This window comes from Heterocephalus glaber, unplaced genomic scaffold (genome assembly GCF_053883595.1).
Source record: "Heterocephalus glaber isolate CG9 unplaced genomic scaffold, H.glaber_assembly_v1.0 deba00000676, whole genome shotgun sequence".
NCBI lineage: Eukaryota > Metazoa > Chordata > Mammalia > Rodentia > Bathyergidae > Heterocephalus > Heterocephalus glaber.
The window spans coordinates 24,020,272-24,034,602 of NW_028258156.1; the positions used below are offsets into that span (position 1 = coordinate 24,020,272).

At 43.2% G+C, this 14,331-nt stretch overlaps 1 protein-coding gene across 4 annotated transcripts in view; it reads right to left on the bottom strand.

The window, feature by feature from the left end:
* Lhfpl3 (LHFPL tetraspan subfamily member 3) overlaps positions 1-14,331 on the bottom strand; it is a 593,649-nt gene that overhangs the window by 44,793 nt on the left and 534,525 nt on the right. The window contains exon 3 of one of the 4 annotated variants that reach the window (XM_004839705.3): positions 199-245. The exons of 2 other annotated variants lie outside the window; for them this stretch is intronic. In XM_004839705.3, the coding sequence (XP_004839762.1) occupies positions 229-245 (17 nt within the window). In that variant the 3' untranslated portion in view covers positions 199-228. The remainder of the gene's footprint in view (positions 1-198; positions 246-14,331) is intronic. One more of the 4 variants, XM_004839706.3, reaches the window with a different exon arrangement.

The window sequence follows — 14,331 nt, forward strand, 5'->3', positions numbered from 1 at the left end:
GTGCTGGGGATCGTGTGTGAGAAGCACAGATATAAAATGGGAGCAAGAACATAGGATCCACGGCTGAGAAGAGAGGGTTCATGCGGCCCAAGTGCCAAGCACCGAAAGCGGAAGCGAGCCAGGAGGGCGGGCAGGCATGCGGGGCGGAGGGGGCGGAAGCGCACACACGGCCCAGCCCGAGCAGCCACGCGCACTTACACGGTGTGGTCTCACACTACCTTAGTTGCCTTAAGCATTTCCATCGTCTGAGAGAGTGGCAGGGAAAAACAGAAGGGTTAAAAGTAAGTTAGAGTTCACACTTGGATGCAAAGGTTCCAAACAACATCACTCCGCCATTGCGTTCGCCGGGAGGGCGTAGCGAGACACTGGCTGCTGTGCTGGGAGCCGGCCTGGCCTGGCTTGGCCACACCAGGCTCTGCCACTCGCTGGCTGCGGGACCCTGCACGAGGCCCTTCTCTTTCTGTGCCTCCATTTTCTCACTATTACAAATCTAACAAGACTTAACCTCGTGAGGCCGTGGGGAGCATGGAATGAGTTAATGTACACGAAATACTCGTTTTGCTCAATACACAGCATTGGCTAAGTGTTGGCTATGATTGTTGGTATTTTGATTATTTTACCTTTGGCCTCTTCAAGCAATTTCACTCAGACTAGAGGAATAAAAATGTATATAAAGCCAAGGACCCAGAGAGAACTTTAACCATTAAGAATAATAATTCGGGAGAAAAAGACAAAGTTGGAAATGCTTGGGTCCAGCAACAGTTCCGTGAATTGTAATTCTTGGAAGGTATCATTTCAGATTCTGGGTGATCCCAGAGCAGTTCAGAAGAGCTTTTGAAGGCAGATAGGTAAATATGGATTGTACACATGCGGATGGATCAGGATCCTAGCGCCTGGCCACGACCCGAGCGCCGCACCTTCAGGCCCTGCCTGGGGATGGACCTCAGCTTATGCCTCCTCCTCCTTCCCCGCCTCACGGAAATGGAGGAAAGGAGCCAGTCCGAGGATGGGCTGGGCTGCCTACCAACTGGCTTGTCAAGTCCCGGAGGACAGTGGCCTTCTGTCTCTACTCTTTCCCAGAACCATTTAGTCAGCTTTGCCCTCACGTGGCAGGCGACTGTGGTCCAAGAAGGAAGAATGGGAAGCTCAGCTGAATGCAGTGAAAAAATGCAGTGAAATGCCCCAGGTGATGTGGGTGTGAGTGTTCCTTTGGGGCCTGCCCTTCACCCTTGGGGCAGTTTCAGTGCCTGGTTAGCTCTTTTAAATTTTTGTTTATTTTTGGTGGTACTGGGAATTGAACTCAGTATCTTTGCATTGAGTCACAGCCCCTTTTTGTTTTTTATTTTTATTTATTTATTTATTTGGTACCGGGGATGGAACTTGTCCTTGCGCTTGCCAGGCAGGCAGCGGAACCACTGAGCTAAATCCTTGGCCCTGTTTTTTATTTTGAGACAGGGTCTCTCTATGTCACTAAGTTGCCCAAACTTGCGTCCCAGAATGCTGGGTCTACAGTGGGCACCACCATAACCAGCTTGGTTCTTTATGTTCCCTCAGAGAGAACACCTTGTGCTTACATCCCGGTGATGTATTTGGATACATGTTGGGCTTATTGCAATGGGTCTTATTTAAATATGCGTGACATTGCATCAGTCTCAAAGACAAAGCCAGAAATGCTTGAGTAGTGAGTTGTCTTCTCCTCTTCCATGGACACCCAATTTCTTTTTCTTCAATAACTCTTACCTGGTTCTAATTCTATAGCCTCTCATTTTCTACTTCCCATTTGGCTCTCTTCTTATGTTTGTCTGTTATTTAAATTCTTAAAAAATCTTTTTGAGTTTTTTTTTGAGACAGGGTCTTGCTATGTTGTTCAGGCTGGCCTTGAACTTACTAGCTCAGGCTGGCTTCAAACTTGTGGTAATCCTCCTGCCTCAGCCTCCAGAGTGCTAGGAATACAGGTGTGTGCCACCATACCCAACATTTTTGTCTTTTTTGTTGTTGTTGTTTGTTTTTTGGTACCAGGGATCGAACTTGGGACCTCATGCTTGGGAGGCAGGTGCTGGAACCATTAAACTAAATCCCCAGCCCTATTTTTGTCTTTTGATTATAACCTAGGTCATGTTAAAAAAAAATTTTCTTTTGAGACAGGCTCACTGAGTCATCAAGTTGCCCAGGGTGAGCACAAACTTTCCATCCTCCTGACTCAGCCTCCCAGAGTGTTGGGATTACAGGCTGTGCTGTCATGCCTGACTCCTAGGTCACTTCTTATGTATTACTGGCCCATGGAAATTTTCAGGATAGAAGATCTAGGCCTCCTCCTCTAAGTTTCCTCATTTTTTGTCACTTTTTCAATGACATGAACACTTGTGTTGGCTCTTTTCAGGACACGAGAATTTGGATGAGGAAACCTGATTATTATTATTATTTTTTTTGGTACCGGAGATTGAACTCAGGACCTTGTGCTTTCAAGGCAGATACAGTGCCACTGAGCTAAATCCCCGGCCCAAAACCTGATTATTTAATGTTGGGTGCCAAAAACCTTACTTCAAATGAAAAATGAAAGTCAACATTGGAGGATTTCAGTTGGCAGACTGTACAAGGGAACCCTGGAGAGGAAGATGTGTCTGAATCAGATAAATCCCCTTTGCCAGGAAGAGGGGACAGGCTGCCCAGCAGGGAGGTGTCTGCCCCTAAACAGACATGGCCACCAGACTGAGCTTGGAGCCAGGGCATTGTCTCATGCAGAGGTGTACGTGAACATCTATGCTGAGGAGACCACCCCTTGAGCAAGGTTTGGTCCCCAGCCAAGTCGCGGCTGGTCAGGCTGCAGGTTCCCGGGCTTGGCTCTGGGCTTTTCCTTCTCAGCAGCCTCTCACTGTGTTGCCTGCGGCCTGCCCCGCGCTGGGGAGGGGTTAAGGCTGCCAGTGATCACAGCTTCATTTGTCTGGCAGGGAAGCTGGCTGCTTAAAGATGCAGCCTTACATCTTTCCAATCACAGGTCGTGTTTTAAGGACAGAGATTACAGTGCTGGGGCCCTGGAACACAGGGAGACACCTTGGTCTGCTGCTCACTGCCTTTTTGAAGGGATGCTATTTATGTCATTAGGGTGTTAATCAGGCAGAGGTACAAATGGGAGAAGGAGATGGAGGATACTCAGGGAAGCAAAGGGATTTTCAGCCAGAAAAAGTAGGTCTAATGAATTGACGTTTGCAGAAATGGTGACATTTAAACAGAATTATTAAGCAATTAGCCAAATGATAGCTAGGATGGAAAATACAAGACGATTTCAAAGGGAATCATTTCAAATAAGTCATTATCTTGCTTTGGAGTTATTATCTTGCGTTATCATCTTGCATTAGGTTCCACATCCAATGAAGAAGGTCATTAATGAGACAGAAGAGGTAGAGGTAGTTATGCTTTTGTTTCGGATGGGACCAGCACTGCCATGTCTGGGGGGTGGAAGGTCAGTGAGCTCATCAGCCTGCAGGAGCACATCTGCAGGGCTAGAGCCCTGCATGCAGCTGCGACAGCTGTGGCATCCTTATCTTGCACATTGTGACTTTTGGTAAAGAGTCCACGGCATTCACTTCTCAATCCCCTCCCAAGGCAGTCTGAGCTATACTCAGATGTAGGGTAAGTCTGACAGCCCATGTAAGAAAAAGGCCAAAAGAAGAGTTAAAGACATTGTATTACAGTGATCCATGCATACCCATGTTTACAGCAGTGCAATTCATGATAGCTAAACCTTGGAATGGCCTATATGCTCATCAGCAGATAAATGGAGGAAGAAAATGTGGCATTTACACACAATGGAGTACTGGTGTGCCATAAAGAAGGATAAACCTGAGTTGTAGGGAAGTGGGTGCACCTTGAGACTGTAATGTTAAGTGAAGTGAATCAGGTGCACAAGCCTAAATATTGCATGGTTTATCTTACATGAGAAACCCAATACATAAATAAAGAGCAAAATAAAAGATAGATAACAGGAGTAGGGAGAGCTTTTTCAAGGGGGAAGAGGATCAAGAGATGGAGGGAGGGACGGGGAGGGAGAGGGATGAAAAATACCAAGATGTGTGATGTCCTCGTCCCAACTTCATGACAGGTGTAATCATCATTATATACTGCACATGTGTGCCAACAGCAAGGAAAAAAAGAAACACAGTTTTTTAGAAAAAAGCCAAAGCAACGGGTTCTCCCACCAGAGGAGAGGCTGGTGCCTGAGTAACCTTGAGAAGATTTTGGCGACCTGTGCTTGGTTCCTGATAATGATTGACCTTTGAGAGAGGGAGGAGGGGAGGGAGAGAGGGAGGGGGAGGGACGGGGGAGGGGATATGGAAATTGATCAGGGCACACTGGGGGCTGTTGGGAGTTGGGAACAGTTAAGGCACCAGTTTTAATCCTCTGGAAAGTGCAGTCCAGGAGAGATGAAGTCCTCATGGTGAGGAAGGAAGGGGCACAGGGAGCGGAGGAGAAAGAGGAGGCTGGGAAGGGCGGGGCAGGGAGCGTCTCCCCCAGCTCTGCAAGGCAGTGGGCGAAGCCTCTCCCGCCCTCTCTATCTCTCCTCTTGCATTCCCTGCCATCCAGGATGGAGAAATTGTTTGCCTTGGGATCTAACAACATCACAGGTGTGTATGTGTGTGCGTGTATCTCATCAACGAAGTGTAATTCTTTTGAGAGATTATAAAATACCCTACTCTCTTCCTGTTTAAATTAATAAGAGAGAAAATGAAACCTTAGTTAATTGTTAGAAAATTTATTTTAAAGATCCGTTTAGTTTAATTTTATGGCTTGTAAAAAGAGGCAGTTGGGAGAGGAGAAAGAGAGAGGGAGAGAGGGAGAGAGAGAGTCAATAGGCAGTGAGATTCCCAGAAGAGGCAGAGGAGATAAAAATGAAAGATGTGCGCACAGAAAGACATAGGGAAAAGGAGATGTGTGACAACTTAGGGACAGCACATAAAGGCACCTTAAAACACACACACACACATGCACACAACATATAAAATACATATGACTCAATATCATTGTTTGGTCTCATTCAATTTTCCACAATTTCTCCTAAAATTCTCTGTTGTGCAGTTCTAAGAATAGGCTCAGATATGGACTTGATGCCTTCATGGGCATCTCGATAGTGGAGAAGCTGATTTGAAGATGGGGTGTGTGCAGAATGTGGCCTGAAGGCCACTGAGGAAGGCTCTTTCTCAGATCCACAGTCAGGTCCCAGAACAAACATCTTTTGGGTCCCTCCGAGGGCTGAGAGTCACCCTCAGACCCCAGGGATCATATCCCCGCCATGGTGGGGGCAATGGCCCATACTTTTTGTCCATTCTCCCGAACAGAGAAGGTGGTTCTTATTTTCAGTGCATCCTCTGAACAGCCAAAGTTCTCTTGTGTGGGTACAGTGTGTGTGGTGTGTGCAACAAACCCACAGCCAGGCCTTCTACCACATCTGCTCGTGTGCAAGGCCTTTGTTCAGAGTATAAGGCTCATTCTTTCTGTAGGGGATCAAGGAACAGGCTGAGAGTTCATCATTAAATAACATTATTCATAGTACTCAAAACATAAAAAAGGACAGTTGTTATGGTTTCCATTGATTTACTCAAACTTGCTGTCTCAGCCTTTGGAAACTAGAAAAATCACCAAAATGTCCCTCTTTCAATATCTGGGTGATTTGCACTAAGCCCTGGGAGTTTGGGTTCTATAGTTTAATTTCCCACTTCCTAGGCGGCACTGGATAATAGGTGGAATGCTGAGTGTTGACTGATTTTTTTCCTTCAAAAACTCACACTGTGCTCAGTGGTGAAGGGGAGCAATGAATAGAACAGGCATGAAATAAAGTCCTGGTAAAAATGAGTTTCAGTTGAGAGGCCCTTCAGGGAAGAAATACAAGATGGTATTGTAATTTACTGTTAGAATCAAAGAGATCTAGTGTTGGATGTGATCTTGGATTAGCCAGTTAGCTTGCTTCATTTCATAGATTAAGAAACAAAAACTCAGAGGACAAGTGGCACAGCCTGTTGAGGGCAGTGATCATGGTGGATCCCAGACTCCTGATCCTGGACTTCACCATGCTGCTCCCTAAAGTCAACAGAACAGCAGCGTTTTAAAAAAATTTTTTGACAGGCTCTTGCTGTGTAGTCTGGGCTGGTCTTGAACTCTCTGTGTAGTCCAGGCTGGACTCAACTCATGGGGATCCTCCTGCCTCAACCTCCTGAGTGCTGAGATTATAGGTGTGCGCCACCACACCCAGATTAAGAAGAGCAGCTTTTTTAAACTGTGAAATATATTAGGTAATATAGGCTGAGTATGTCTTACCAGAAAAGCTTGGGATCAGATTATGAATTTCTTTGGATTAGAATATTTGTATGTGGACAGTGAAATATCTTGGGATGGGATCCAAGTCTGAGCATGAAATTTATTTATAGTTCATATACACATAGCCTGAAGGCAATTTTATTTTAAATTCACCCATGTTTTGGTCAAGACTTGTCACATGACATCAGGTGTGGAATTTTCCACTGGTGACATCAGTTCAGTGCTCAAAAAATGTCAGCATTTGGAGCTTTTTGGATTAAGATTTTCAGATTAAGGTTGTTCAATCTATAAAGTATGAATAATATGCTCAACCTGTCCTCTGAGCCTAGAGAGGTTTGTTCTCTTCTTAAGCAAGCTTAACTCTGCCAATAAAATAAAACTCAAATGTATGTGTGGTCGACCTCTATTTGATCTGGGTCACTGATCTCCACATTTGAATAAACTATGGACTCTTGGAATCCTCTAGACTGCTGATAAATTTCCTCAACTTTCATAGAGAAACATTTACTTAAGAAAGCTAAATCCTTTTATCTTTCCACTCCCTCCTTTCCCTCTCTCTTTCTTTTCCTCTTCCTCCTCCTTGTTCCTGTGTCCCCCCCCCCCCCGCCTTTTTTTTGGTATTAGGAATTGAATCCAGGACCTGAGCTACATCCCCAGCCCTTTTTATTTTTTGTGCTTTTCAGAAAGGGTCTAGCTGAGCTGCTAAATTGCCCAGGCTGGCCTCACTTTTGTGATTCTCCTGTCTCAGCCTCTCAGAGTGCTGGGATTACAGATGTGAACCATCACAGTGGGCCAAAATCTTATTCTTTGAATATGACTTTCAATAGAAAATTCTCACTGAAAAAAGCCAAGTTCTATTTTTGGTATATATATAATTGGTAAAGTGAAAACACAAAACATTCTTATTGAACCCAAAGACTCCCCAAGAGTATGTCCTTGAAATAAAAATTGAGAAACAGTGTTCTAGCTCAGAGTTCATCTCTGCACTTTTCTCTGGGTCCATTAATGATTTTTCTTCCCTATTTTTATCCTTTCCACCTTGGCTCTTTCAGTCACTACCTTTTGTAGAGAATGGATGTTTTTAGTGCACATTTTTTTGTGGTGGAGCTTCTATCCTGTGTTTCTGTTACTTGCCACCATCTCTCTAAATCCTGAGTCACTTCGTGATTTTCTTAACATTTAATTTACATGAAAATCAATGTAATCCTGCTTTTGTGGAGTGGAATTTTTAATGAAAATGTTACTTTTATAAAAGAAAAGGACTCAGGTTTGGAATGTGCCAGATAGACAGCACCAGCCACACTAGATTTTTGGAACGAGGTTCTGTCAGTTAAAATGCACTTTAAACACCTTTTCTGGCCTTGTAGGTTAGTTAGGTTTCCTGTTTGACAATCTCACCAATTTAACACTGCCATCCTGTCCTCCCTCTGGGTTGACAGGTGGCTAAAAACACATTGAGACTTTTCTCTGAGCGGGAATTTCTCTCCTTGACAGTCTCTCTCTTCTGTGTTTTGTGGACAGAGAGGAACTCACCGGAGCTCCCGGGGGAGAGTTTCTCCCTGCCTACCTGCTTTCATGCACACCTGGGTCAGAATCTTCCTGTCCTTTAAGAACTTGTTCCTTTGTGGAAATGTAAGTGCGCTAGAATTTCTTCTTGGTCTTTATAGCATTGTTGCTGTTTTTGTTTTGGGCAGAATAGAAAATGATTTTTTAAAAATGGAATGGACCTGAGCACTGTGTTATTTTGGTTAGAAAACATGAAAGGCTGTTTCTCTACACTGGCACTTTCTGAAATGGAAGGCACTAGCCACATGTGGCTATTTAAGTTTAAATTAATTAAAATGAAATAGAATTAAAAATTCAGTTTCTCCATCTCACTAGACACATATCATTTGCTCAAAAGCTACGTGTCTATGGCGTGATGTGAGACAGAGCAGATATAGAACATTTTCATCATTGTTCTGCAGGATAGTGTTGCCCTGTAACATCTATTGTACTGTAATAAACTTTAAGAGAGTGTACAGTACTATTCTCTACAAGTTGGACTTTGAAAAAGAATACAACAGGGTCGGGGATTTAGCTCAGTGGTTCTGCTGCCTGCCTCGCAAGCGCAAGGTCCCAAGTTTGATCCCCGGTACCAAAAAAAAAAAAAGAAAAAGAATACAACAAAACATAAACTTGTCTTCAGCCAAAAGCCAGTGGCAAAGTGCAGAGGATAATTATTTAATCAACATGACAGTTGGGACTCTGGTGTCTTTTTGTTCAAGTCAGCCACATGGAACCTTATCACTCGATTCATTCAGATTCTAAGAGATCAGTCTTTACTTAAGCAAGCACACAGATCCCGCTTAAGTGGAAGCAGTGATTCTTCTTGATGGAGGTGTGCATGTTTTGTTGGGAACTTGTGCCAAACTGGACACCCTCTCCTACCCAGATGACACTGGAACTGATTGGGGAGAACAGATGTTGCATGGGAAGCTTCCACAATTTGACAAATCTCTTCCAGTTGTTCCCACGTGCCTAGCCCACTCCTTTTCTCCAGCTGAGAACCAAAAAGATGGCTAAATGCAGAAGGACAAGGGCCATCTATTTAGGTTAAGCACTTAAGTTATTATGTAGGCTAAGCTGTCATTACAGGGGCTGGACTTATAAGCAATTCTGCACCAGGTCCAAGCAGAGGTGGTGAGTTTAGCAAATTAGTTATATATATTACCCATAGCAGTATGAGTAAATATTGAAGTCAATTTACCATTAAACATTTATTCATTCAGGAATCTCTTATTTAGCATTGAATAATGTCTGTCAAACACTATGATCCAAGTTTGGTGTGGTGGTGCGTGCCCATAATCCCAGCATTCTGGGAGGCTGAGGCAGAAGGATTGCAAGTTCCAGCCCAGAAAGGGCTAATTAATGACTGAGACCCTGTCTCTAAACAAAATTTGACAAGGGCTGGGGATGTTGCTCACTGTGAAGGTCCCAGTTTCATTCCCCAGTACCAGAAACAAAACAAAATAAAACAAAACAAGTCAACAAGAATAACAAAAAAACTCCCAAACTTAACCAAAACAACAACAAAAAGTCCAAATCACTGTGATCCATATACTGCAGACTGTGGCATCAAAATTCCTATGTAGGCTTTGGAGTCAGGCTGAGTTTAAATTTGCCATTTGCTATCTGTGTGCCCTCAGCCAAATTACTAAATATTCCCAAGGTTCAGTCTCCTGTATTAAGTTGGGGATAATCCATGGGAATATTTTGAAGATTGAATGATACAAGATATGTAGTAAAATTTAGCAGCTACAGCATTATTAAATAGTATATGGGGACTGGGGATGTAGCTCAGCAGAAGAGCACTTGCCTAGTATGAGAGGAGAGAGAGAGAGAGAGAGAGAGAGAGAGAGAAAGAGAGAGAGAGAGAGAAAGAGAGAGAGAGAATTATAGTTTAGTGAGGAAGATTAAACCTACTTAAGTGCATTACTCCTTCCTGCAGAGAAGGCTGGTTCAAATGATGATGAAGGGTTCTACAGAAGTCAAAGGTGTAGGTTTGATCCCTGTGTGGTCTGACCAACTCTAGGGGTAGATTAGATGCCCCTGTCCCTAATCCTGCCATCTTTTTTTTTTTTTTGTATTAAATTCTTTTATTGGTACATTGTAGGTATACAACACAATTACATTTCTCATTGGGAATTGTACCTTTATATAATGCATCTTGGTTCTTATTTTTTCCCCATTCCTAGCCCTCCCTTCACTCCCTCCACCCTTCCCTATTTACAAAGACTTTATTTCCATTTTTTCCATTTCTCAGCATTTTTTCCTTTCCCTTCTTTCCTTTCCCCTGCCCCTCCCACTACCCCTACCCCTTTGGACCTTTTCTTCCTATTTTACATTATCGATTATTCATTCTAATGATTGGTACATTTTAGGTATACAATATAATGACATTCATCATTGGAAATTTGCACCTTTACATAGTCTCTCTTGGTTCTTATTTTTCACCCTTCCCTAGCCCTCCCTTCAACCCCTCCAGTCCTCCCTATTTACAAAGATTTTGTTCCTATTTTTCCATTTTCTTATATTAATCCCATTCCCTTCTATCCTTTCCCCTAGCCCTCCCACTTCCTTCCCCTTTGCCCCTTTTCTTCCTATTTCACATTACCTATTATACATTTAGTCCTTATTTACACTTTCAGTTTCTCACACCAGAGAAACTATTCAGTATTTACACATGTGTGTCCTATTTATTTCACTTAAGAGTATTGCCTCAATGTGCGTCCACTTAGCTATAAATGTCTCTAATTTCTCATTTTTTATGGCTGAGTAGTATTCCATTTTCTTAAAAAACCACATTTTCTTTATCCAGTCTCCAGTTGATGGGCATTTGGGCTGTTTCCAAGTTTTAGCTATTACAAACTGCGCTGCTATGAACATGGGTGCACATATATCACTGTGGTATGATTCTTTTAATTCTTTGGGGAAGATCCTCAGCAGTGGAATAGCGGGGTCAAATGGGACTTCCAGTCCTAGTTCTTTGAGGTATCTCTATACTGATTTCCACAGTGTTTGCATCAGTCTACACTCCCACCAGCAGTGGAGCAGGGTTCCTCTTTCCCCACAGCCCCGCCAGCATTTGTTATTGGTTGATTTCATGATACCAGCCATTCTTTCTGGGGTGAAGTGTAATCCTGCCATCTTACAAATGTGGGCCACTAGGAAATCAGGGTGATGATACACAGCAAATATGGGGGCTGCAGATGACCCAGTATAAAGTCAGCAATGGGGCCAGTCCAGGATCATGGCTCATCTGTGTGTACCTGCTTGCTGGGGGAACTTGTGCCTGTGCAGGATCTCATGGGCTCTGGATGGTACCTGCCTAGAGCACAGTGTGGGGCACTATGGAAAAAGTCACATTTACTAGCAGGATACACAGCAAAAATTCGTTAAACAATATTTTATGAGTAGTTGCACTGTGTCTGATCCTTAATTTTTTTTTGTTTTTTTGGGAGGGAGGGAATTAACTCACTTAATCTCAAGACACCATTTGAATAGGCATCATCATCATTGTCATTTAGTGGGGAATTAGCTGTACTTGCCATCTTGGTCTTTCCTGCTCAGCCACACCCCAGTGGTGCCTAATCAGCCTAAATAGATGATTTTGAGAAGTAAGTGATGTTACAGACTATTCATCAGGCACTGTTGAACTCCAAGAGTAGTCAGGAAACAAAGGGGAGAGAAGCAATGATTAAGAAGGTTCTAGAGGCTTCTGGACAGATTCCAGAGCCAGGAGAACCTTCCTGATTGAATTATTCTAACGTCTAGTTTGACCTTTTCATCAAGTGGAAGTAGTGAACAGAAAGATCCTACAGTGAGGTGGTAAGCCATGGCAGGGAAAGAGCTTTGTGAGGTAGATGAAAAAGTACTCTAACTGAGAAGTAGCAGAGCACAAGAAATGCTTTAGGACTCAATTTGCCAGGTTAAATACGCTTTACAAAAGTATTACGCTGTGACACATTCAGACAGAATGAACACTGGTTATGAAGAAAACTCTCCTTTGAGGTATGCACTCGAGCTCTGTGAATTAAAGTCCCTGAATGTGTATTTGGTCTCTCACAGGTTCCTGTTTTCTTTATGTTCAATGGAGGGTGTAATGCTATGGGTGTTAATATTCCCTGATAAAATGACGGACAACACAACCAACATTCGATTTTCCGCCATAAAGGGCTAGTAGCAATGATCTGCTGCATCTAAAGCACTCAGTGTTCTAAACAGTTTTCAAATCTGTCTTCCGCATCAAGCCCTTTTACCAGAACTGAAAATAACAAAGGATAAGGCTGATTTCTATGAGTTTCATTTCATTTAAAAGTTTTCTCACTGTTCCTGTTTAACTTTCATGAATATACACTGAAATGGCAAAAGACAGGAAAATAGGCAAAGCAAGGGGGTGGGAACATTTACATAGTACTAATATCATTTGTTTGTTGGTATCGGGAATCGAACTCGGGTCTTTGCACATGGGAGGCAGGCAGCGGAACCACTGAGCTAAATCCCCAGCCAGTACTAGTATCATTTGGTTCCAAATAATTGAAGGGCTAGCCAGGGAGAGGGACTGGAGAGTGGCTATGGTGTAGCAGGCAGTTAATAACACTGGACAGGCAGGTGTTATTAATCTTCCTTCGACAGGTGAAGACAGTGAATCCAAATGGTGTCAATCAATTAACCAAAGTCACCTAACTAATATGTAGTTAGTCACCTAACTAATACCAAAGTCACCTAACCAATATGTTGTGTGGATTTGGTGGGGATTCAAGTTCAGATCTAGCTGCTCTAGATACTATATCTGGAATCTCATCTTTGTCATACCCTATCTCGAAGCATCTTTTTCTGATGTATTTAAGGTGCTCAATGAAACATTACTCCATTAATCTCCACAATCTTTTTTGTGAAGTAGGAAAATCCTCACTGTATGTTTATTTTTCAAACAAGAAAACTGCTATCGGGAGGCTGTCAGAGAATCTGGAAATCTTATGGGGCTGCCTGGTGACCCAGGTAATGAGGGTGGGTGCAGGGATTCTAAGTGAAGAAGGGGTGATCGGGGGTGGAGAGGGGCTCCGGGCCTATCATGGACACGAGTTACTTTCTCTTCTTGACACAGGACATGGTTACACCTAAGTTGCAATAGAGCTCCAAGCTCTAAATGTTGCTTCTTACTTGGTCTTTTAAGATTTTTTGTTTTTCCTTCTAAAGAAACAAACTCAGTTTTCCTTAAGAAAAGAAAATGCTTTCAAGGCACAAAAGTTTTGAGTGAACAACTACTTTCTCTCCAAAGTTCTCTATACATAAGTTGAATCTGCCTGAATTGAATTTTCCAGCAGTCAGGAGAAGAACTGCATAGACTGCACTTTCATCGAAAGCATCTTGAGTTAATTTCAGTATCACATTATGCATGGGTAATATAATATTTTTTTATTAAGACTAAAAGTACAACTTGATGACCTACCATTTTGATTAAAACAGCTTAGAATAAGAATATAATCTTAATTTTATATTTGAGTTATAGGAGAAAAGATTTCAAAAAAGTTTTTAATTTTTTCTAGTACCTTTCCAAGATAGTCACCATATTATTTGTTGTTCAATCAACAGTTTTGAGAGTGAAAGTGGATACTATTAATAATTATATGAAGCACTCAAATGTGAATTGGGACTGTCCTAGTTAAGTCAGGATGAATACCCAACCTATCTAAAGGAAACCCATTCTTCTATATGCTTCATGAGAAGGCCAGCGATCCATGACTTAAAAGGCCTTCCAGCACTCTCCATTGCAGAAGTGGGTCTTTTGATTTTTTTTCAACTCTTTTCCTTTACATTTCACTAGACCCTTGTAAGAGTGACCTTGCTCAGGAAGTGCTCAGTGCTGATTTCCTCTCTGCCTTGGGAGTGAGGGCTGGCCCCAAGTCCTGGGATCATGATTGGGCCACACCACAGTCTGAGCCTTGAAAGTATGGCCTCTGGGTGACAGTGTGTATGGGAGACTCGTTTTCTCCTCTTACCTTCCCATTTAAGTCATTTGTCTGGTGACTTCTTGAGCTGCTCTGGGCTGGAAGAAGGGGAGGGGAATCTTCACCTAACAGCAGCATGGCTGGAGAACAGGGAGGCCAGCTGGCTCTGCTCCCGGTAGGAGGCCTGGTCACCTTGCCCTGTGGGAAGGCTGTCAGGCCAGTGTTTCCTGGGTACAAGTGCTGTAGCCCTGGAATGCTGCTCTGTTTTGGAAGGGCTGTTGGTATCTTCATCTCTTGGTTTCAGATAGAAGGGCAGAGGAGGAGGCTTGACTGGAGATCCTTCCAAGCCTTCTTTGCCTGCTGGAGCAGGGTGCTCCTTCCCTATCATGCAAGCCTGTCTTCCTGGCCATTTTGCCTGTTGATACAGTGAGGCTTCCTTCCTGCTGGGCTGGGGAACTTGAGGGTGTGGAGTTAAGGGACCCATGAGCCATGCCTCTCTGCTATGAGGGCACCAGAGCTGAAGAAGATG